Source organism: Lycorma delicatula, chromosome 7 (genome assembly GCF_047948215.1).
Source record: "Lycorma delicatula isolate Av1 chromosome 7, ASM4794821v1, whole genome shotgun sequence".
Classification (NCBI taxonomy): Eukaryota; Metazoa; Arthropoda; class Insecta; order Hemiptera; family Fulgoridae; genus Lycorma; species Lycorma delicatula.
The window spans coordinates 41783612-41809963 of record NC_134461.1 but is presented as its reverse complement, the minus strand read 5'-3'; the positions used below and the strand labels follow the sequence as shown (position 1 = coordinate 41809963).

The following is a 26352-nucleotide window of genomic DNA, read 5'->3' as shown; positions in this document are numbered from 1 at the left end:
TAGTTGCAAAAAAATATTAACAACATTACAAATAAAAAAAATAAACATGAAGAAACTTAAAATACAATTAAATTAAATCACTGAAAATATTTCGAAAGGTTACAGGAAAAAACAAAAGAAAAATAGATTGTAAATCAATTTAATAAAACGGTTTGAGCACTGATTTTATACCATTTTTAAAGTTTCTATTTTCAAGAATTACCTAAAAATTTCTTTGCTTTAATCCACGAATAAGAATTGTTTGCTAGTTCGCAAAAGAAGTACTTTTTAAAAACTTATAAAATAGTCAGTAATCGTAAAGCCTGTCTAGTCATTTCCAGCCTACAGAACATAGCCACGAAATGAGAAAAATATACATTGTCAGTTTATTTGTACGAAAAACATATTTATTTTATGTCTCTTAAAGTGCTGAAAAAATGTGGCAAATAATGATCGCAATTTAGAGTTTATCTTATTCCGGATTTTTTGTATTTATTTTAATATATTAGTCTAATAAATTTCTATCCGAAGCTTTTCTTTTCAAAATTTCAATTTAAAACCTCTTCATTTTGCAAACGAACATGTGCAACAAAACATTTCAAAAGCATTCACCCTACCTTTTTCTAGTTTATTCTTATTCCCTATATTTTGTTGCTATGGTTTTTCCACCGTTCATTGATTATTTGTTATTAATACAATCTATCTTCGACAAATAATAATTAGAACGTTCACAAATTCTTGTGACTAATTTTTATTTTCAACTGAAATTAAAATACCACCACATTTAAAAAATTTTTTAATATTTTCGTTTTATCGCCAGGATTTTTAATATGTTTAAAATGTTCTTTTATTACGTCTACATACAAACTGAACATCAAGAAAGATAAACTAAATCCTTGTTGCTCTATTTTCTGAATTAGATTTCGATTTTATTCATTTACTCTTATATTCTTTTTACATTTCTCGACGTTTCATTCTAATTTACCACTAAATTTTTAAAACTTAATTTAATCCAACATTACGTTTCTGAAAATAACATACATCCGATGAAATACTAAGAGAAATAGTATTAATTTTTTCGGCTTTTTTATCTTTAAATAACAACTTTTGTTATTCGCATTTTAAACTTCAGGAACAAGATTAATTCTAAAAATTATAGGCTTTCTTTCTCTACGATAACATTTTGAAAGGGTCAACCTCAATTTAAATTAAAAAATAAAATTTCCTTCCGGATAATTTTCTACACTATATAAAAAAATTCAAACATAGTGATGTTAAAAATTAACATTAAAATTAGCATTTTTAAGCAATGTAAAAGGAATAACAAATAAATATTTTTAACACTGTAATTGTAAAGACTGCTTTTTAATTACTACGCTTTAATCTCAGTAAAGATTTCAATTTCGCCGAATTAATTTTATTAATATTCATTGCGTGATTAATTACATTTTTTCATGATAATAAGTTACATGAAAATACTCTACATTTTCCAACTACGAATGCTGAAATAATTAATGATGGTGAAATTAATAATATTTTCTTTTTTATTACTAGTCGTAAATTTTTATTACTATTTTCTTTATAAATGGTATCATGTTTTTATAAAAATAACAAAAAAGAAGTGAATAAACGAAACCTAGAAACAACTAGAAAACCAATATGATATAAAATAATCTACAGAGAAATTGTTTTTTTTTTTTATGATAAATTTTTAACAAAGCTTAACAACGGAGAAAACCACTGCCAACTGACTATTTTAATATAAAAGTCACAATGCATAAATTATTCCTTAATTATTCCGTTTTTTACGATCTATTTGTATTTAAAAATATTATTTAAACCTGTTTTTTTATAAACCAGTTTTAATTATTATTCAACGCGATAAAATAAAGAAAATAATTTTATTCATTCCCTGCAAACAAAAAAACATTAAACTACTTTACTAGCTAATAACTAACATTAAAACGATTAAATTTAATACTATGAATGTTGTAAGTATCGTTAAAAAATTATAGTAATAAGTCTTTTCCTTAAAGTCCCATCATCACTTCACTTACGTAATTTATTTTAGAGCCGAGTGAAAAAATTCTAATGTTGTGAACAAACAGAATTACTTCCAAATAAAATAAAATCTTTACCGTCCGTTCATGAAAGCTTTGTTAAGTATACAGCTTAAGCGAACACTGGACTAATTTTACTTTCACAGCGAATTTGGCTAGAATAACTAAATATAAAAAAATAGCAAAGAATAACAAATAAATAATTATTTGTTTTTTTCAACAAAAAAACCCCACCTCTTAAAATTGAAATATATATTTTATGTTCTTTTGCTCTATCTCCCTTTGGTTTAAATATTTTTCCGTAATTTTTTTAAAGTTAATTCTTCATATATAAAGCTTTCTTTCTTTTTCATGTTTAGCCTCCGGTAATTACCTTTCATAGAATACTTCAGAGGATGAATGTGGATGATATATATGAGTGTGAATGAAGTGTAGTCTTGTACATTCTCAATTCGACTATACCTGAGATGTGTGGTTAATTGAAACCCAACCACCAAAGAACACCGGTATCCACGATCTAGTATTAAAGTCCGTGTAAAAATAGCTGGCTTTACTAGGACTTGAACGCTGGATCTCTCGACTTCCAAATCAGCTGATTTGGGAAGACGAGTTCACCACTACACCAACCCGGTGGGTTCATATATAAAGCTATAGAGAAATAACTACACTTTTTTTTAATTACAGATCCCAGACCTAAAATGCAGGAAAGTTTTTTGAAAATTTTCTTTTCTTAGTTTACATTTTATTGAAGGGATATTAGGTTAAAGAAAACTTGACTTAATAAACTTTTTTAAACGTGAATTATATTAACTTTTTTTCCTTTTAATCTTTATAAAATTTATGTCCTACCTTTAAAAAATACATACTTTTTTTAATTGTTATTATTAAATTTTTTTTCTGTATTTTTCTTCATCACTTTAAGTGTACAGTGATGGGGTATTATAAGCCATTTTAATATTAAAAAATTAAAGTAGTTTTGGCAGCCATATTATAGTCCAGACCCAAGATGAAAATCAATTTTTTGTTAGGGTCACATCTTTCAAATAGTTTTTCCTAGATTTTCACCGCCGGGAAAGTCACGCAATACTTTTCCAGCTTTTTTTTAATATGCTCCAAATGTTTTCTTATAGTATAGAATAGCTCTTTTTTTATTGAATTTTCTTAACTTAAAAACTATTTTTGAAACCTAGAAATTTAATTTGAATTTTATCACAAAAATATTGGCCTTGTATAATTTTATCTATTCATTATCTTCATTCCTTTATTGAAAATATACTTGGAAAAATTAAAGTTTATTTTGATTTTCTCTGAATACATGTGAATTTATCGCTATTTTAAACTAAATATGAAATTTAATTATTTTTTTTTAAATCTAGAAAAAGTATTGATGAACTTTCTTAATACTTGCATAGAGCTTAATATTGAATTTTTCTAATAATTAAGTAGAAAATTATTAAAATCTTCTATCTTAATTATTTTCTTATTCTTTATTCAAAGTAAAAAATAATTCTACGAGTATAATTTATCGAACCAGTAAAGATTTACAAAAATAAACAAACGATTAATATGAGCTTTGGCATTCTACCTTCAGTATTATATAAAATGTAACTAACACCACAAAAGATGATAATAATAATAATAATAATCTGTAATTTTACCAATGCAATACCAATTTATCCGCAGAATTTTTAATTTTGCGTACCTCTGAAATAAGTACGGGACCTATACTATAATAAAATATCATGTAAAAATAAATAATAAAAGAATCATATCGGTAAGTTAAATTGACTAAAGTAGTTAACAGCAAGATATATAACATAAATAAAATATATAAATTGTTGAAGGATCCGGCAAATAAATGAACGATTAGTGTAGAATACAAAAGTATGAAGTACATCAAAATTTTTAAGCGAATGATTTAAATAAAAAAATCAAACATTAAACGTATTTATTTTATTTTTTAAACATAGATAATATATATTTAACAATTATTACTTTCTTAATGTATATATTTTGTTCTTTTTTTTAATACAGTGAAACTGAAAGATGGTTTTTCATGTCCGAAAGAAACACAAGCAAGTGGACACGGACAAGCAGTAGCACATCCGGTTTACGCTCATCCTGAAGACTGTCAAAAGTTTTACGTTTGCTTGAACGGTGTTACGCCCAGAGAACAAGGATGTGCGATTGGTGAAGTCTACAACGAAGATACACAGAAATGCGATTCGCCAGAAAATGTTCCCGGATGGTCAGAATTATTTTTAAATTATATTTATAGCCGCACTTAATTTAATAAAATACTTACATAATTCCTTTTTTTTACAAATTTTACTTTTTCTAATTATAAGGATTTTAATTGCTTATTAAAATATATTTTTAACAATTTTTTTAATACATAAAGGTTAAAATCATTATCGTAAATTATTAATAAAGAATAAATTAATCGTTTGTTTCACGATTACATTTGCAATCGTGCGGTTAGACCATCGATTCCACCATATAAACAATAAATGAACCGTGAATTCCACCACTTTAGATACTAGAGTGACGTATTGAATTATAACTACTTTTACAGTTCAGTAAATTGTGGTTACGGGTTTATTCGATGTTTACTAGATATTACTCGGTGTTACTGAATCTATTCCCGATTTGGATAAGAATTATAAAAAAAAACAGGTGAAGTAAAGTTAAATTAATAATAAGCCTAATCTGCTTGTTAATATATTATTCTTTTCAGTGTAATAAATCTACACATTAGATACCCGTAAAAATATTGATTACCGAACGGTAAAGTTCAAAAGCAAAGTAAAACATCAGAAAAAAAATTCAGTTGTTTAGGCATAATGTAAAATGTGAGGAGCAGACATTTAATACAAAGTAATAAAGAAACCAGTTTATCCAGAGGGGAGCAGCACTTGTACCGATTACATTGCTAAAGAAGGGTATTCTCAGTCGCTTTTCCTGCATATAAACGATTATGTTATATGTTAGTCGGCTAACTACAAAAACATGCCAGATCTCCACGGCAGAGTATAGCTTGTGAATTATTTATGTGGAAGAATCTGGGTTCGAATTTCCATCAGACATTACAATTTTCATATCCTAAAATTGTATCCATCACTGTAACCGGATATCAATCTTGTTATTGGAGTAAATAAAACTTACAAATAAATTATTCAGCAAAGACTATTAAAAAATATTATCGTAAATAACATTTTTATTTGTCAAAAAAAAAAAAATACATACATGTTAACATTCATTCTTAAAATATAACACAGTACATTCATAAAACAGAAGTATTGTAGTGTATTTTCACAATATATTGTACTTACAAAGTCTGATTCATGTAAAGAAGTTTAGTTTTTAAAAAAGATCAGATTTTTCAGTTGACTTTCTCATGTAGTAATCCACGTTGGATATTGATTGAGCGCGATTTTATTTTTTTAAATAAATCCCTAATTCTAACCGGTACTCACCAGCACCGAAATCATTAAACCAATGATGAAATCATTAACCAATTTTCTAAGATTTTCCCGTTTGCCATTATTTCCTCCATAGCAAATCGAAAATTATACACGAACGGGATTAATTAACAAACTTAAGCGAATGGAAAACGGAATCGATTCAATATTACCCTTATAAATTAATATTGTTAATCAGTATTAGGCTGTGCTCAATGAATATATAATTTAGGGGTAAACCATGTACACGGCCGATTTAAACTCGATTATTATCATTTGCGCTCAATCGATATAGTTATTAAATGACAATTAAATAAATATACATAATTATTAAAAAAATTATAAATACATATTGTTATATTTGTTGAATAAACGTCCCGCTACCAAACGATAAAAATTCTAGTATATAAGTAAATTGAAAATATATACGGAAGTATAGTTAATTATTTTCGAGTAGAACAACAAATCTGGATAACTAAATCCACTGATGGAGTAAAATCGTTGTTAAAAACAATTTTAAACATTAAAAAAAAAATATATATATACGTGTCTAAAATGAGAATACGATTTAAGTATTCTAGATAATCAAATCTTTTCCCTTACACCATAACGCACGGTGGGGTGAAAGCATAGCAGCCTTTTATCCGTAAGGTTTCGGTTTCGAATGTTAGTCAGGCTTTATATTTTCACACAACAATAAGGATTCACCAACGGAAAAGTTTCTATTTTATTCAAAAGTAAAAAACAAAAGATGATTTATTTTTTGCAAAAAAATATATTGTTTTAGCACATATATACGATTAAAAATTTTACGTTTTAAAACCGCTAGTTAACGTGATAATAATAAAGGAAATATTTTGAATATGTTATCATACAGAATAATACAAACATCTCATCCGAGTAAACTGTAAATGAAAAATACAGTAGTGTACAAACCACTATCTTACATCACGCTCCTTTCTCTAATAACGTCAGAGCTAAATCTTCATTAGAAGGCCGTTCTGACAGATATTCGATTTCAGAATACAGTGAATAAATTGTTAGAAGAAGAAGAGATATACGTATAATAAATACCGAAGGAAAATATATTATTCCAATTCCCTTTTTCTTCACTTATAAATAGAATAGAAACTCCTCTAATAAATTTATTTTCTTGGAGATTTTTTTTCTTTTAATGAACGAAGTCTAACTTGAACACTGGAAGGTATTAATATAATAGATAGATTTCACAACAATCATTATTTTAAACCTTGAATAAAGAAATTAAATCGTAGATTAAAATAAATAAATCATTTTATTTCACAAAAAACGTGACTTTTCCTTATATTAATAAATATATATATATACAAATCCATTTTTATAAAATTCTAATGATTTAAAAAGAAGTAATCATGGCATTTTTTTTTACACTATCATTCATTTACATTCGTATTGACAAGGAAATTATTTTTATAAATAAAAAGATTCGTTTTCTAAGTTTAAAATTGAAGAAAAACAATATCTAACATTTTTCATTTTCATGAAAAATATTGTTATTATAGATATCACCATTTCATTAATTTAGAATTAGATTAGTAGTGCGTTTTTATTAATTGTGAAATTTAAATATTGATTATAATAAAACAGAATTTGAACGAAAATATTCATCTTCACATTAACTATTATTAACTAATATCTACTTTTTTCCTCAAAAAGCAAAAAAAAACCATTGACTGAAAAAATAGTAAATCAGAAGTAAATATACTTTTTTTTTGTAGATATTAGGGATTTTATTTTGAAGTTAGAGAGATAACAGAACGATACTGAAAACGGAGGTCTTTCTCTATATTATATTTTACTAGAAACTAAGGAAAGAAACTATTGGACTCATTCAATATTTTAATTACTGCAGGTTTTTTTTTTGAAGAAAAATAAAGCAATCAAATCGGTTCATAATAAATAGTTTCAGAAGTAGTGCGGTGCAAGTTTTGACTAATTATATTATCGTATGGTTATATGCCCTGAGGCAGGGGTCTTTTGGACCACTCCTTCTCTATTCCCCTTTATTCCCAACCCACTTTAATTTAGATAATGAAATAGAATATTAATTAAAACTTGAATAAATTGTACAATCATTAACCACACCTTTTTACATGATCGTATGAGTAGCGACATGAACGCACTTTTATACTATTATTTAACCTTACTGTAGGCCTATGTAAAGTAAATATTCAAAGTAAAGTAAAAATAAATAAATTTAATAAAATAAAAGAACCAATTTAAAAACATCTGCAAACCTTAACTATAGCAAAACATTAGTATTCATTAATTTTTTAATAAAATATGCCAAGAAGAAACCGCTTAACTGATAAACCGAAATGCTGACAAACCGATAATAAACATCATACTTTAGTTTAAAAAGTATTAATTCCTTACTTTTACCATTACATGAAGTCTTTTTCAAATAATTTATGTGCTTTTCAAGTGCTTAGTAATAAGTATTAACTCCCAGATATGTTTTAAGTACGAAGAGGATACCGTTTCATTTAACGAAATATCGATATCCTATTGTATAACAAATTTTTGTTCTTTTTTTTCAAAATTAAATAAATGTTTAAAAATACACTAAAAATCTCTATCTAACATTTAAAAAATATATTTTTTTATACTCCGAAAAGACCAAGTATCATTACAAATACTTACTGGAGCTTTCAAACGTAAATAACGGTGAATTAAATACCTAGTATATTTTAAATAAAAAATATTTTTTAAAGTCAATTTCCACTTTCATTAAGTGTACAACAAACCTAATAATTTCAGTACAATTTGTTATACTGGTTCTGAAAATATCGTTGAAAAATGGTTTATACAAGTACGAGAAAAAATTAAACATAAACGGAGCTAATAATAATAATAATCTGTAATTAATTTTTTGTTAGAGTCACAGCTTTCAAATCTTTTTTCCTAGATTTTCACCGCCGAGAAAGTAACGCAATACTTTTCCAGCTTTTTTTTTAATGTGCTCAAAATATTTTCTTATAGTATAGTATTTTTCTTTTTTTTATTGAATTTTCTTAACTTAAAAACTATTTTTGAAACCTAGAAATTATGAGGATGTCTTTGTTTTTTGTACTAAACAAAAATAAAGATATTAATCCGGAAATCTTGATTAACGGAACTAAATCTTCAACGAGTTTTTTTTTTGAATGTACACAATCTTGAATCCCATTTCTTTCGTAATTGTAGGCCGGTTTTTTTATTTCAAGTCGGTGCAGTATTATGAAATGTAACAGTACAATGAATGAAATTTATTGATTTTTCAAATTGCAAAATCGAAATTTTTCTTATTTATTTATCCTATAAATTAAGACCGTTGACTGTAAACCCATCAGTTAGATTCCTGAGTTTGTAGATGCGTAAATTATAGTAACCACAACAGTACGTTGAGCTTATCCATCGCTCGTTTTAAGAAATTTTATTGGTATAGAGGATGTATAATAGACTTTTTTTTTTTAAATTGCCTAAGCAAACTTTTAATTTTTAATAGGTACATTAAAAACGAGTTTTCTCGAAAGCAAATTTTCAGTATAATATACTTCTTTTATTGTTTTATACATCATCCCGATTACCTTAATGCATCTATCATACCTAGTGCGGATAAGAAGGGTATAGTGCACACATATATATATATATTTATTTATTTACAAAATCCAATAAGATTATTATTAGTTCACAAACATAGAAAATAAAAAATTGTAAAACTTTACATTTTAATTTAAAGACCACACAATCACACCGCGAAATTTGTTAATTCGTCAAGTCAAAAATTAAAAAATGTCATAATTTACTTATTAGGAAAACCATGTAGTGCCAAAAGGTACTACAGGGTTTACAGGGCACCCTGTTAAGGGTACTACAGGGTGTATTTCTCTTTTTACTGCTGGAAATATAATTCTTTTCCAGATTTTTAAAAAAATAGAATGAAAAAATAACACTTGTTTACATATATATTTTTTAACGACAGTTTCAGAGTTGTAAATAATACCATTATGCAGGTTTATTTATAAATTAATGCTAATTCATTTGAGATTAAAATTAGCATTTAAAATAATTGTTGGTATATTTCCACTCGAACGATTTTTTTTTAATGAGATAACATTATCCCCTCTTTAAGAATTAAAATCAACTCGAATTTTTTAACAAGGTTGGCGGTACAATTCGAACGCATTTTATGCATACTTTTATATGTAACGTAAAACTCCAAAGTCTCAAAAAAATTATTATTTGTTTGCAACTTCGATAGATTTAGAATCACTTAAGATAAAACTTAGAATCGCCAAACATATTTTACGATTAGTCTTTCGTGAAATGTTCGCGACGGATTCTCGACAAACATTTAAAGATTGTACTGTAAAACAGATTAATACTCGTCTCTTTACATTTTCCCTCTAAAATAGAGTAAAAACAAAACAAAAAATGCCCTTACTCAGAAAAGGAAACATTCAATTTATATAAAAAAAAAAAATAAATGCCTACCTTATTTTATTACTACTTATTGTTTAAGTAGGAAATGTGTTAATAAAGGAACAATTTCTTTTGACATAAACGCATAAAAGAGGCAAACTTATTTCTTTTGTTTTATAGTAATAATTCCGTTTATGTATGACTAAATTTAAACTATACCGATGTAGGACAAAACTGGTTTAATTCTCAATTATTCGAAGAAATAATTAATTTAACTTTATTGTAGAGCAAAACAATAAAGTCATTATAAACCGTAAACTTATCATTTGATATTACATTCACTGTCGAAATATCAAGGACGAATTTTAAAAAATAGAATTTTTAAATCTTTATTATTCATATTACTATCCATAAGGATCTGAGATATACATCATATCGCAATTTAATTTTTTTTTCTCTTTCACTCCTACTTTTTTGTTATAAATATCAGTAATAAATTATTAATACATCTAACGACATATGAACAATAAGCTTCCGTTCCGCATTAGAATGATATGTTATTATTTAAAACATTAATTAATGTAAGTGAAAACAGTTAGCGAGTTAATGATAAAATATACGAGTAAAATTACTTTCTTTGTTATAAAATAAAAACGGAAAGCGATGAAATTCTTATTTTTATTCAACAGATTAAAACCGTTTAAATATTTTCATTTCGGGTTGGCAAGCATGTAAAACAGTAGCGATGTGGTTTATAATAATCGTGATTCTTACGTAGATTTCATACGTGTTAAACGATGCACTCGTGAACAGAGAGAATGTTTGTGGGAAACTGAATTTTATTAATATGCGTTCACAGTAGCTTTCTCTTTTGATGTTCATTGAATGTTAATTTTATTTCTTTGTTTAAAATTTATTTGACGATCGTTTTAACGGTTATAATATTTTAGTAGATTTAACGAATAAAATTGTATATTTTTAAAAGAGGCTTGTTACTGGACGGGTAAAATTTTTTAATTAATTTTCAATCTTACAAGAAATACTTTTTGAAGCGAGAATACATTCATCGATAAAACTTCTTGTATTAAAATAGTTTAAAAAAATAAATACCTAGATTTACAACTTCTTTCTTCACGTTTAAAGATATATTTCGGCAACAAGTTCCCGTCATCAGAAAATAGTTACATCTGATTGCGAGAAGTTGTTCTCGAAACATGTCATTAGGTACAAAGAAGAAAAATTTAAAACCATTTAACCGATACAATTAAGGTATAAATTACTGAATATATTTGAATGACTCTGAGATCATTAAATCTTTTATAAGTTTAATAATAACTAGTACATAACTTACTTATAAATACATAAGCTGGCTTGAGCATCATCATATAATCGGGTATTAGACAAAGCTCATGCGACACACTGGACACGTTTTGCCTGTTCCTTTCCTTCCCGTTTTGGTAACGCATAAATCCCCCCCATTGAATTAACTTAACATAAAAAATTACGGTCTATACTTAGACATAGCAAGTTATTCTATACCATCCGAAATCAAAATAAAAATATTTAAATTATTTTTTTCAAATCGGTAAGAAAGAAGATTAAACATAATAGCTTTCTTCGGAGAAGGTAGTGAAATAAGGCGTGCACACTGAAATAATGGCTACTACTGTTGAATGCTATTTATCCTAAATTCCGTTTCCGGTCAAGGAATAAACAAAATTTACCTACAACAAACATATGGTTTAGTGAACCAGATTTGAGAACCGGTTGATGAATGAGTTCTATAAGGTGTATCTTACAAATGGTATCTAATATTTTTTTGAAAAATAAATTTTTCAACGGAAGTAACGCTGAGCCTTTCTCAAAGAGTAAAAACCCTTTTAAAAAAATAGTAAAATTCCTTCTTATTAGCAATTTTACTTATAATTAAAAACTAGACCAACCTAAAAAATTAATTTTGTAAGAATTGAGAATCTATGTGTAAACGAGTTTCCTTATAATTTAAGTATCAAAGTAACAATATTTTTGTGAATTTTACTGTTGAATTTTCGAATAATAAACACATTCTTTTGTTCTGTAAAAACTATTTAAAGTATGACATTATCTAATTTGTTTGTCTTGCATTTACATTCCCATTTTCTGGGGGGTGGGAAATTCAAAAAAAAAATAAATAAATACTGATAGAAGATACTTATGGAGGAAAAATACAAAATAAAAAATTATCCTCCTGAAAATGATAAACTTCTCTAAGAAAAAGAACTAAGGTCCAATATACTGTTTAAGGTACCTTCAAAGATTAAAATTAGAAGATATTCATTTCCATAAAATCCAAACACCATTTGATCATTCGGTGAATCAGGTTTACATTATACAATTATAACTACGTTGAGCGAATAACACAATGAATTAATAATTATATCGAATATTATAGTTTCGGCAGTCAAGGTTATTAGAAAATGGAGAAAAACTTTTGGCACAAACGAAAAGGTCTTCATAATTTATTTCATCAAAGATAAACGTATTCATCAACATTTGAGTTCAAAAATCAATTAAAACAAAGTAAGCGAGTAGAATAATTCTGAAAAAAACAAAATTATTAAAACAATTATGGTTTAATCAATTTTATTTTTTATCAGATATAACTCGCTGTACATGCAAGGTAGGTCATATATTTTTAAATAAATCGAATTAATTTTCAGAACTATATAATATATGAAACATGTTTTTTTCTATTACTTAGATAAAACCTTTTACTGATCTTTTGTTCTAAAATTAAAAATACAGGATCATTTTTTTAAATATAACTTAATAAACAATTATTTTGATGTGTTTATTCTGTAAAATTAAAATAATAATGATTAATTTTCTCTTTAGCGAGGACTGGTTTAAGGATAATCCAGAAGTACAAGCACTGAAAGCGACAAAAAAGCGACAAAGAAGAAGAGTCAACCCAAAATTAGCAGCTTCAATTCGACCTCGATAATAAAATAATACACCGCAAGAAGCCACAACCAACACAATTAACCGTAAAAAAAATTAATAAAAAGCTACAAATTTTTAATGTAAATCATGTTTTTTATTTTTATTAATTATACAGTGACTTTGTATTGTTAATAATATTAATAATAGTTTTTAACAAAAATAATTTACTATTTATAAATTGTAAACTTTACTAGAATATTTTTAATAGATTAAATATTTTAACCGGTAGATAATGTATTTTAAAGTAAAGGATACGAGAAAATATTAAATAAATAACAAAGCAGAACTGGGCTGATAAAAAGCTATTATCATAAATTGTATCGAAGTGGGGAGGAAATGATTATAACACAACAGTTTTGATTATTATTTACGAACTTATTGTAATGCAGTTTTTAAACATTACCGCAGCAATAATATAGGCGTTACTACGTCAACATAAAATACGCATAAACACTATGCTTCGTTTTTTTTCAATTCACGATTGTTCAGACCTCTACATGCAATGCTTGTGTCATCACAGCTGCAAGCATTTTCTACTTCGAATAGGTACATTAAAAAAAACTATTTCGATTGCATAATACGACTGGTGCACTAACTGAATGTTTGTTTTTTATGCTACCCTCACGACCGCCATTATAGCAATACAGTATGTATAGTCAGTAAATATGCAACCTAACCGGTTGAGTTACACGGTATCTCAAATGTACTGGTTAATAATACCAACGATTGATTTTTTCTAAACCAATACGCGATTTACCAACTAATTTAATTTTGATAAATAATTACTGTAATTAATTCATTATAAATTAAAAAAATATTATTGAATTTAATTAATAACCGAAGTTAAATATTTTTATTAAGTAAAGCAAAGGAAAAAATAAAGACCGTACTAAAAATACTTTACCTGCATATAGAAAATTTTTATGCTGAAGTTATGCTTCATAAATTAAAATTTAATTTCCGTTTGGTTTCTATACAAAAGTACAACAGAATGTTTAATTAATCGTTCTTGCTATTAGCAGGTACAGTCAACTATCTTAATAATAATGACAAATATTTCAAAATAAGTTATATTTCAAGGTAATAATTAAAACCAGAATTACCTTTATCATAATTACATGGAAAAAAAATCGAAACTAAAAATGTTAAAGAAATATTTAATGTTTTAGTAACTGACCTAATAACTGTTCTGCTTTTCTTTTCTAGTAATAATAGAAAAATATCAGAAAGACTTATCGAAGATATATTTTTAGTATAAATTAATTTAATATACAGGCAATGACCAATTATTATTTTTTAATATAAAATTTTATTTAGAAATTTGAATAAAACTTATTGAAAAATTTGATAATGATGTAATGATTACCTTAAGATTAATTTTTTTGTTGAAATAACTATTATATTAATATAACACAGATATTATTTTTTTGTTAATAATAAAAAAATAATTTAGAAAAAATTGTATTTTTAATAAAAATGATTTTCCGTAATTTATTTAAAAATTATTAAACTGTAAGGGTACTCAATTAATAAATCTGTTTTGTTTATTTCAATAAAAAAAACTACAAAACTTATTTGACCGTAAAAAATATTATATAAGGACAATTTATTATTAGTTAAGAATTAATAACATTTAAGATTATTTTTATTACTATGTAAATTGTATTTTGTTTAATAAAATAAACTGTTTACTTTTTTTTATATAATGTTTGTATTTTTTACTAGTTTATCCTACATCACAACGTTTTTAAAAATAATACTATTAAAACCGTAAAAGTTGTAATAATTTCATAAGATTTACTGTTTAGTTACATGTAATGTGTAGATACAACTAGGAGAGAGAGAGAGAGAGAGAGATTCATATAAATTCTCCAAAAAGTATTACATATAATTCCCAAACATATCCGTCATTACACAATAATTAGAGAAACTTTTAGTTTTTCTTACAGTTTGCTGTGATACGATTTTGATTTATGGGAAACGTACATTTAAAGAGTTAATTCCACTCTGAAATTAATATTTCAGCTCCAATTGTAAATTAATTTACAAGAAAACTTTTTTTTTCAAGAATTTAAATTTAATAAGCAATTAAAATCTTCTTTTATACTAATTATACCTTGCACGAAGAAAACGTATATGATTAAAAAAAGTATATTGAATACACTTTAGATTATTAAAATAATGTATATTCCAAGCATGAGTTTTTAAAACACTAACTTATTTTTATACTAATACAAACTGAAAAAAACCCTAACATAGTAACCTAAAACTATAATTATTAAGTCAATGTTAATAACTAATTATAGTAGAGAATAGAAAAAATTTGTCTACCGGAAAATGCCAACCTTGGAGACTGAGAAGATAGCGTCTCGGCACTTCGTGCGGTCCCGCGTTGGAATCTCGGTCAGGCATGGCATTTTTTCAAACGCTACCAATTTTCACCGGGCTAATAAACAGTTGATGCCTACTCTTTCAAAGTAATAAAAAAAAAAAAAATTGGACTTTGTTGTGTTATCGATCAAAATTATTCGTTTAACGGATCAATTAAAAAAAGCTATGAATTAAAATGAGAAAAAAGGTACGACGTATAGTTAGCTAAAATTTTTAATTAATTTTTATTCAATAATAAACCATTTAAAAATTACATCTACTTAATCCTAATTTGTTAACTAGATGCTGACAAACATACAAAAAAAAAGTATTTTTATTATAATGAAAAATGACTTGTGAACACTATTAAGCGATACACAATTGGACAAATCATTCCGCTGTTTACGTTTTCCTAATAGTGAGGAAGGATTTAGAGGCTGGACTATCCGATAGACGTATCCGCCTTCTGGATATTCAATAAGCATTCATTAGCTTATTGTACAGCTACCGAACAGTAAAGAGGTGTCGCCGGGCCAGTTCACAAGCAGAACAAGCCACAATACTACCGTACGGAGAATGCTTTGACTCTTTAGGTCCGGAATTTAGACCTAGAAGAGTCAGACTTACACTGCCTAAGAACCGCAATACGAGACAGAAAGCCCAAACGAAGGAAAGATCCACTCCAACCAAGTAGCAGGTCATTCCTCGGAAGATCAGGACATTTTTTACAGGGATAAGTGTAGAACATTATTTATCAATGATTTCGGGTTTTTAAGATGCAAAATTAATTTCCCTTGTAATTATATATTATGGAGAAAAAATTCCGGAATGTAAAAATTTCCTAAAATTTTTAATTTATATAAACCGATTTTTTGGAATTTTTTCTGCATATTTCTTAAGAACAACATTAGAAATTCAGTTCAACTGAAAATTAATAGCAGAAATAAGTACTATTTATTTTCATGAAACTTAAGTGGATAAAACAGAATTGCACATTTTACAATTCCCAACATCTTTAAACGTCTGTCGTAATTAATACGAAATGAATATCTTAACGAATTTTTTTTTCATGTATTTATATATTTTGAATGATATAAAACAAAATAAGAAAATAGAAACCGTACAAACCGACTATTTATAATAGTTTTCTTCTTGATGGAAAATAAACCGTGGAAATATAATCGGACGCAAATATAAAACCTATTACAAATTTGAAAATTATATGACAAAATTTTAGATATTTTACGAGGTGCGGTCAAAAAGCCCAAGTAATTCAAAAAGATTAACAGATATAAAAATTAATGCAGTAAAATCGACGTGTTACTGAAATCAATCCTGTTTAGTTTTAATGTAATTTCTGATGCGTGGGATAGAAGCAAATACCGATTGATATTTTCTGACAACTTCATTTGACTCGGAGGTTTCATAATTCAATTGAAGATTAGATATATAATTCTTCGATGAAAATAGAACAAAGTAAATATTTATTCTAAAGGAGAAGGTTAACTAATAGAATTTTAACCTGATCAGTTAACCATCCACATTTTCAATTATTTTTTATAACAGATGTAGGTATATTGTCAATTTCTTATTACGAAGTGTATTATAAAACGTCTGCTGCAATAAGATAAAAATATTTTCAATAGAGAAAAAATACACAAACCCGAAACCTTATGAATATTTTATTCTAAATTTCAGCAATTCGATAACTATGACGAAATGATGGAAAAAAAATTTATAGCACATCAAACTGAAAATCGAAGTAGAATAATAAAACTCGATTATTTACCTTAAAATTTTCCATACATTTTTCAACAATTTAAAAAAAAAGTTTATTTTTATTGGCGAACAGACTGAATCCGATAAAAATACAAATATTTCTGTGAATTAAATTTAAATTGAAACAAATGTTCGACAATACAAGATATTGTCGAATATCCTGAGGTTGAACACGTGTGGCGAGGAGGAACGGACTACTCGAGGGAGATGGTGGACCTTCTTGCTACTAAAAGGAGGCTTAAAAGGAGATGACAATGTTTTAGGAAACCAGCGGAGAGGACACCTTTGAACAGTGGTGCTCGTAAATTGAAACAATTACTGAAATATATTAAAAACGAGACATTACAAATTACTTCGAAAATTGTTCTCCTTTGCGTAGAGACGGCTACTACCTGTGGGGAGCTACCAAGAATGTTCGAAGTCACCATCCTCTTTCCTTCTTTGGAGACGTTTGGTTAGCTCATGGACTCAGATCGACGGAGAAGGCTGATCAATTTGCTGCTTACCTGAGTTGGGACTTTGAGCCACTCGGCATACGAGACGCTGGCGAGGAGGAAATTCTTGAATTCTTGAGCAGCCCGATTCCTATGAGTCTTCCTGTTAAGCCATTCTCATTATCAGAGGTTCTGAAAGCAAGTTACGTGCTTCCCGATGTAGCGAAAGTTTCACAAATGGTTACGGTTCTGAAACCAGGTAAACCGGTATTGACCGATATCTTCATACAGGTCAATAAGTCTGTTACCCATTTTATCTAAAATGTTTGAGAGAGAGTTTTCCTTCAGAGGATGTGGTCTATTCTTAACCTAACATGATTCCCTCAAACTAACTGAACTGCGGAAGCGCGAACCCTGCGCCTAGTAAAGATTTGACAACACCGTTCGTGATTGTGAATGCCTCAGAAAACGAACGAGTTTAAAGTTAAATTAGTGCTACATTCATACCAATCAAAATTATGTTTTACGCAACATAGAAATTCAGACCTACACCCAATTAAGTCGACCAATTTAAGTCACCTAACAAAGGGAACGCAACCTCATTCCGGTTCACGCAGGAGCCGGGAACAAACCCCGCACCACCACCCAGTCCCATCATGATGTCTCGCGTGGCATTACCAAGTCAGTTATTCTTGACCGTGATCATATTATTCCTGAACATCAGTTCAGCTTCCGAGGTGACCACTACTATTAGGCAAACGCGTAGACTTCTTGAGGTTATCAGCAAGTAACTTGAAGGGAAGACATAGTGTTCGACTATCTTCTTGAATGTTCAGCAGGCCTTCGACAAGGTCCGACTGCCTGGCCTGTTATACAAGTTGAAAAAGGGCCTACCTCAACCCTATTACTTGGTTCTGCGTAGCTTCCTAGACAGACGTTTTTTCACAGCTGAAGTACAACAGGGAGTTTTGTCTGTGTTCTTTGACACTAAATCAGGTGTTCTTCAAGAATCGGTTTTAGAACCTTTTTATATTCTATACTCACAGCGGACCTTCCGACTACGGATTTTGTCACTGTCGCTTCATTTGGTAATGACTCGGGTATCCTGGCTGTCAATGTTAACCCAACCCTAGCTTCAAGTAAATTACAATCTGGTTGGACCAAATCAACAGATAGCTGTCAAGATGTAAGTCAGGGTTAATTAAACGAAATCGAGTCATGTGACATTCGCAATAAGAGGAGACTGCCCATGAGTCCACCTTGATGGCATTCCCATAGCATATACTTAAAGTGTACGGTACTTTGATTTTCATGTTGATCGTCGTAAATAGTCCATGTACGAGATAAGAGAAAAAACCACTGGATATTAAGTTTAACGAAATGTACTGGTTGCTGAGCAAGAGGTCATAGCTTTCACTATCCAACAAACAATTATTGTACACGACAATCCTGAAACCGATTTGGATTTATGGGGCCCAACTTTGAGGTACAGCAAACAGCGGCATCGTCGAGATTATATAGTAATTCCAACCAAATTATTGCATCACAGAGACGTCTTGATTTTTAAGAAACAGTGAAATCCACAAATATTTTACAGTATGTTGGAGAATTATTACAGCGATTCGGTACATAATATAAATTACGGTTAAACAACCAAGTGAATTTTTTAGCTGTTAATATTCTAGACAATAGTGAAGACGTTAGAGTGTTAAAAAACTCCACGTGTTGGACCTTAGTGACTTTATGTTATTTGAGGTGGAACTGTATCAACTTAACAGTGTTACAATATCATTATTTATTTCACTTCGTCAATTTATTTATTATTCATTCGTTATCAATTATAGTTTTATTTTCATTTTTTCTCTTGTTTATGAATTCTTATGATTGTTTTTGTTTTGTTTTGTTTTAACCTACCAATGGCATTGTTCTCTGACCTAACTTTATGTGTACACAAATTAAATGTTCTGTATAGGAATATAATACGTAACTTTCGAGGAGCTTCGATGGCAGCCTCTCTACATATGATCACATTTACTTATAGTTTCTGTAGTAGTGTAACTGACAGTTAATTTTACTTTGAGACAAAAAAAAATGGTTCGACAATATAAGACGACGCAGTCGTCTGGCTATCTATATAGACATTCATAACTCAGAATATCTGAGTAAATTTGATAATCGATAAAATGTGTTGAACAATTTGAAAACTTATAAAGAGACAACCAGTAACAGTTCCAAAGAAAATAATAATAAATCATGTAATTACAGATAGAAATAGCTGATTACAAGCAACTTTTATTCGGATTTAGATTAACATAACTCGGTTTTTTTTTTGCTTTTCTTTCCCACTGTTCTTCACAATTTAAAATGTTTAAATTATAACCCTACAGATCATCGTAACTCAATGTACTCCTGCCTGATAAAATGAGATATGCAGACAATAAAATTTTATTTAATGAACTGATAGACAGCCTAAGTAACATCAGCTTTTACGGAAATAAATCAGCCAATGATATTTTTTAAGATATCAGCCAACGTCTTCCTGAGCTAAATCCATTAAAATACCTCGATTTCTTACACTTTTCTAATAGAGAACTTTAGATGTACTAAAAAAACAAAATATAAATAAAAAACACTTTTACATGAAAATTTAATCAATTTAATGTGTAATTTATAGAAATGTTGAATTTGAGAAAGAAAAACGAAATATGAGGAGAGTTAATCTATACACTAACCAAATCAAAGAAAGAAGAAACATATATTAAATGTAATAAGGAAAATAAAAAGCTAATTGGGTAAAATCCAAATTTAGGAAAGGTAACAATTTAAAAAACCAATAATAGAAGGAATAATAGCTGGAAAGAAGAGAAGAAGAATCAGAAGAAGTAATAGGATTTCAACTGATTCGAAAGAAGAATAAAATTTCAAGGATTCAAGAGGGAAGTGTTCCAGGGTAAAGAAAAATGACGAAAAAATTCTAATGAGACCTGTCTTCGGGCAGGTAGATAATAATGATGATTGGCTATATACATGAATGAATTATTTTTTTACGGATATTTTCACTGTTTTTTTTAACGTTTATGTTTTCAGAAGTGCTCATCAAATGTATTGAAATTAAATTAGAGTTAATATGAAACCGAAAATGCAGCCAACCGAGACTTAAATACGAAACGGTGATTCACTAACGCAATGTAAATAAAAAAAGAATTTTAATTTAGATTATTGGTTCAATATTAAAAAAAAGATAGAAATTGTGTAAAGGAGAAATTAATTTCATAATGCTCGTATATTACATATGTTACTCTCATAATCATAATTTTCATCAGACCTAAAAGAATGATAATATATGTTTAGATATCGTAAAAAAATAATTGACATAAAAATTTTCCTTTTTTTGTAACAAATAGTTAAGATATGCATTAAAATCGGTCAATAGTTTAACCGCATAAAATTGATGTTTGCGGTACTGAAGAGAATCGAAGTGATCGACAAAAGCGACGTAAACGTTTCATTATAAAACGACAGTGAAAGTAAAGTATAGTAATAATTGGAGACTTAACATTATACCACAAGAGTCGACGAGAAATCATAAAAATCGTTCCGCTTTATATATTTTTTTGGAATTTTACAACTGTAAATTGACAATCACCCGATAGAACATATAAGTTACGTTATTACAACAGATTATAACTTATAAAAATTTAATTTTCCTATCCGCTTTCTGTTCGTGTGTTTGTTTAGTTGCACAACAAATAATTTTTAAAACCTTTCTTTTATGTTATTAGTACTTTCAATAGGCTGCACGTATAAACGGTAGAATTCATTCAAATTAAATTAACGAAGTGAGAAATTACAAACTTTTCCTCTTCCTCGAAGTTCCAAGGATGCAGTTATATTACATAAAATTAACAATAAACAAATTAATTCAAAAAATAAAACTATAATTAAATTACTACATTATATAAAAGTATACTATAAAATTTAGAAAGAGAAATTCATAATAAGTAAATTTCTTGGATGGCAACGTTACTAAATAGTAAACGAATTAAAATTTGGAGTACACACGAAACAATAGTTTCTATTACAATAATAAACGATAAATCAATTAGGTCTTAACACCAAAAAGTAGCAACTTGTAACAATATTTACATGTTAGAATATAGCTGTAATAACACGTAATTACGATAAATATATTTACAATTGAAAACAACAGTACAAGTAGTACTAAACAATACTTAAAATTTAGAACCAGGCCTTTAAATTAAACAGATGATAAAAATAAAACATCTTCACAAGTATGTAAAAAATAATAAAAAACGGTTTTAAGATAAGGGAAATATATATATATCCCTTATCCCTTATATATATGTATATAAATGTAGAAATTAATTTAACGTAAAAACAGAAATAAACATACAACAAAAGAATCGGGTCTTATTTCAAAAGCAGACACTACTTAATTTTCAATTTTTGAATAAAACTAATATCGTTACGTAAATTATTTACGAATTAAGTAATAATATACAATATTAAATTGCTAATGTTTATCTTATCCGTCGATATAATAATTATGTTTTTCAACCTATCTTATCTTAACATATATCGCTGACTGTGTAGCAGTCGGTGCAGTCAATTACTTCAATCGGGCATTGCATGTGTTTGCTGTACTTGTCACTTCGTTATTTTCATACGACATGGGTGTGATCGACTTACTCCATGAATTGCCAACATGCTGTTAGATAAACTCGCTTTGGGTAAACAACATGCTGTTCGTTTCTTATAGGCCAAAGGGATTTCACATAATCCTAGATTTTCCGTACAGGATCATGGAATATCTCTTTCGCTAAGCGACATGGAAGACAAATAGCTTTCTGCTAAGGCAAGCTGACGTAATGAAATTCGTTTAAGGAACGGCACATGGCTGCAAACCAACGAACTGAAGTTAATTTCATGTACGCATGGAATAGGCAATATACCGTTATTTAAAATATACCATATAAAATATAATATTTTAACTTTAGTAACAAAGAATTTGGTAATGATAGTGACACTTTTAACCGATTGGAAAATATTTTTGTAAAAGAATTACGTGCGGACAAGTTACGCAGTAACCCAGTAATAATAGGCGAGAATGATCTGAAGGAGGAAATACGAATCCTTTTTTTCAAGGCGAAATTACATTATAGGGAAGGTTTATCCTTAGAAATAGGTTTTTGCGAGAATGTATTTTTGAGGAAGAAAAGAATTTTTCGTACATGCGGTTTCCAATTCAGCAAAAGTAACGTTACTAAGTGTTATGAGTGTTTTAAACCTGGAGCGATATGATTTTCTGATTTTTGGCGGAGTTATGAAAATATTACTTATCTAAAAGGTTACAATTTTACATAACAGACTGCTAATCATTCGGTTAACTTTCGAGATCCAATTACCGGGGCGCATAGTAGAAAGTTTACGGGCAGCAGCGAAAAGACGAAATCCCAAAGGAGTGTGGTACATCAAAATTTCTACGCTAAACTGCTACTAAAATGAATTCATGTGGCGCCAGCGTAACATGGACAGGGACCAGCAGTTCAATAAAATTTCTCAGGACATTTCCTGAGAAATGGGTTGTGGCTTGTTTCTGCCGCAACACTGGATTATAAATTTTATCTTTTTATTATTATAATAGCAGTTTAGGAATGTGACCGTTTTCGAAACAAGACCCAAAAATACAAACAAAATAAATGCATAGAACGTATCAAAAAGTTATAAAACAATAAAAATTAAATAACTTAATAATGATTAATAAAAATAAATAAAACAAATGTTTAAAAAATGTTAATAAATACGAATAACATAGCATACATAAGCAGAAATTTAAAAAAAACCTTCCAAGAATACGTCGAACACCCAGAAATAACTGTGCAATAAATTGAAACACCGTCTTTTCTGAAATTTAAAAATTGGATTTTAATGTTTATAATGAAATTAAAAATCTAACTTTTTTATAAAATACTGCAGTCAAATACATCTCACTCTTCTTTACGTAGAAAGCTACCTACCTTTCTTATTTCATAAGAAAGCTACCTACTTTAATGGGTATCACACGTTTCGACATCCGGAAAATTTCTACATATCTTCGCGTTTCACATCCCCAGACCCCAGAACCACCTTAAATTGATACGTTTATATATAAATATATATATATTTCACTTTCTTGTGGACACGAAAACTGCCGTAATTTTCCGCCCATCACTTTCAAATTGATCCCGAAAAATAACTCGTCTCAAAATCTCGGTCGAGTTCGTTAATGGAAAAATCGGACCATGGAGGTGGAAATGGGGGGGGGAGCTTTATTGAAAAAACAAAATATCGCTATAACTTTCTTACGCAGTAAAATATCTAATTCGTTTAAAGATCCTACTATACTTTCGGTAAGGGCTGAAACTTATCTTAGTAAAGGTTTTGATATCACCAACCAGGGGGTGAAAAAATGAGGTTTCGCAGATAAAAAAAATCATACTTCCCTTAATAGGCACAGTATTGAATCGGTTTAAAATGGTGTTATCCTCTAAACATTATTAATATGACCAACCCTTACGGCAAGGGATGACCAAAATGTTGCTGGAACTGTAAGATGTGGCATGTCGTATGCAAAACATGGGAAAAATTGTTTCAGATGCCACCATTGTCGTACTGAGTAAATTTGAAGTTTTTCTTAACTTTAAGGTGGAAATCTTTTTCATCCCCTACTGAGCACCGGTGAAATCTACCTCCGCCTTCGGCTGCCGAAAGGGATTTTTTTTATTACTCTTCACCCATTAGGAATGGAAACGTTCAAATACAAACTTACTGACCAATTTGCTGCGTTGCTTTACTCAATTAGAATTAATAAAACATTGAAAAATTTTGATTTATACTTTTCACATAGGTAATTCAAGCACGGCTGTATTTTATTTTCCTACACCAAATTTTTGTGAAAACTTTACAAAAATTTGACGTAAAAACAGCAAACTAAGGAATTTTATTACTTAATAATCATATATTCTTTTTCATTACATTCCGGATTTGTGAAAAATTAATCGATAGAAAACAGGAAAGATATTATATAAATCTATAATTAAATTAATAATTTATTCAATATTTGTAAGATCATTTTACATAAATAATTATTTGTAAATAACAGATTAATTAAACATAAATAAATAATCAGTTTTTAATTAAACATAGACTAGGGGAAAGGCTGCCTCCACAACTCTTTTCAATCTTAAACTGCACATATTATTACTTTTTAAATGTATTAAATCGTTGTCTGATAAAGTACTGTATACTAGGAAATCGGTCGCAAAAGTTCAACAAAAATAATACTGCCCGAAGGAAAGATTTAACATATGTATAACGTATTTTGCTGCTAAGTTTTATACAGAGTAGAGACAAGTATATTAATGCGTTGTTTCTCAACATAAAAATAGGTTAAATTTCTTATTTTTCACTATCTGTCCCATCTTCATTAATTCTGTGACGCACATACAACATCTGTTGTATAAATGCTATGTTAGTATTTGGAGGAAAAAATTATTGTAGCATACATGTAAGCGGTCTTTGATCAATAACGTGCTACTCCTATTCCGGGAAAACACACATCGATGTTTCCAATCGCTATAGGTGGGATGATAACATACACTGTCGGCAAGAAAATTCGAGATAATTCTCAAGTCGGAGTTGTTTGTCTCATTCGTCGGAAGGTCATCGCTTTCCCTTATCCTTTTAATTAAATATGTTTCAAGACATGGTTCAATTCACACTATAATCGAGTTAAAATGTAGAAAACATCGTACGAACCGCATCATTTTAAGGTCCAATGAAGGTGTTTCTAACTATATAACTAAACTGGATTCTGATTCCTAACCAGTTCTGCGCAAAAAGCTTCATCATGGGTTCAGATATTTACAACGTAAATCGAACCCTACATTAGTAGGCTTAAGTATTTATTTGCGTTATAAATATCTGTTATTAACCCTTGGTAATAAATACGTGAGAATTATGAAATAAATCAATTCAGAATCTTCAAAAGTATTAACATAAGAATCTTATAATATTTTTTAATCCATTAAAAATAAATATCTTAATAATTATTTATTTAAGAAACCCCGATAAGAATTAGCCACCATTATATAATTAGATGTGAATTTTTATTTGTTTCAGTGAGGATTATTATAAAAAAGATCCGAAATACAAAAACGATCCAAGATTTAAAGAACTGTATCATGATTCTGATGGTGATGGAAAAATCGACTTCGGCAAGAAACGTGTTTTCCACTAGTGATATTTTTGTTTATTATTTGGTTTAATTGTAATATAATTAAGTTTAATTAAATTCTTTGTTCTGTTAATATTTCAATTAATTTAAATAAAACCATAAAAGATAACATCATTTTCTTATGATCACACATTATTAATTTAAAATAAAAATATTTCCATGTAATTATGCAATACATATAGTTAAAGTAATATTTTACTCCTAATTCATAAATTCAACATCTTGCTCTTCAAAGTATAAAACTGTTCACTTACTAAGTAAGACATGGTGGATTAACAGACAATAGAAATTTTTTCGAATAATAAAATTCTGTATATTGAAATTTATGTAAAACAAATATTTATATAAATAACAGTGTCGCGTGTTCGCGGTTCGATCAAGATATTGAGAGATTGACAATTAAAAATGTGTATATATTTACAATTTATTAGTTTAAGAACATAAATAAAATAAGACAAATCAATAATAATAATAATGACTAGTAATAATAATAAACGACAATAATAAACAACTCACAATAACAATGACATTAGCACACAATAATAATA

General features: G+C 28.2%; 1 protein-coding gene across 2 annotated transcripts in view; it reads left to right on the top strand.

Annotated features, from left to right (window-relative positions):
* Nucleotides 1–25913, top strand: part of obst-A (obstructor-A) — a 58598-nt gene extending 32685 nt beyond the window's left edge. Inside the window, exons 4-5 of one of the 2 annotated variants that reach the window (XM_075370475.1) lie at nt 4074–4287; nt 25690–25913. In XM_075370475.1, coding sequence (XP_075226590.1) covers nt 4074–4287; nt 25690–25807 — 332 coding nt within the window. In that variant the 3' untranslated portion in view covers nt 25808–25913. Of the gene's footprint in view, nt 1–4073; nt 4288–12817; nt 14628–25689 lie in introns of those variants that run through there. The other variant, XM_075370476.1, reaches the window with a different exon arrangement.
* The last annotated feature ends 439 nt before the right edge of the window (nt 25914–26352 follow it).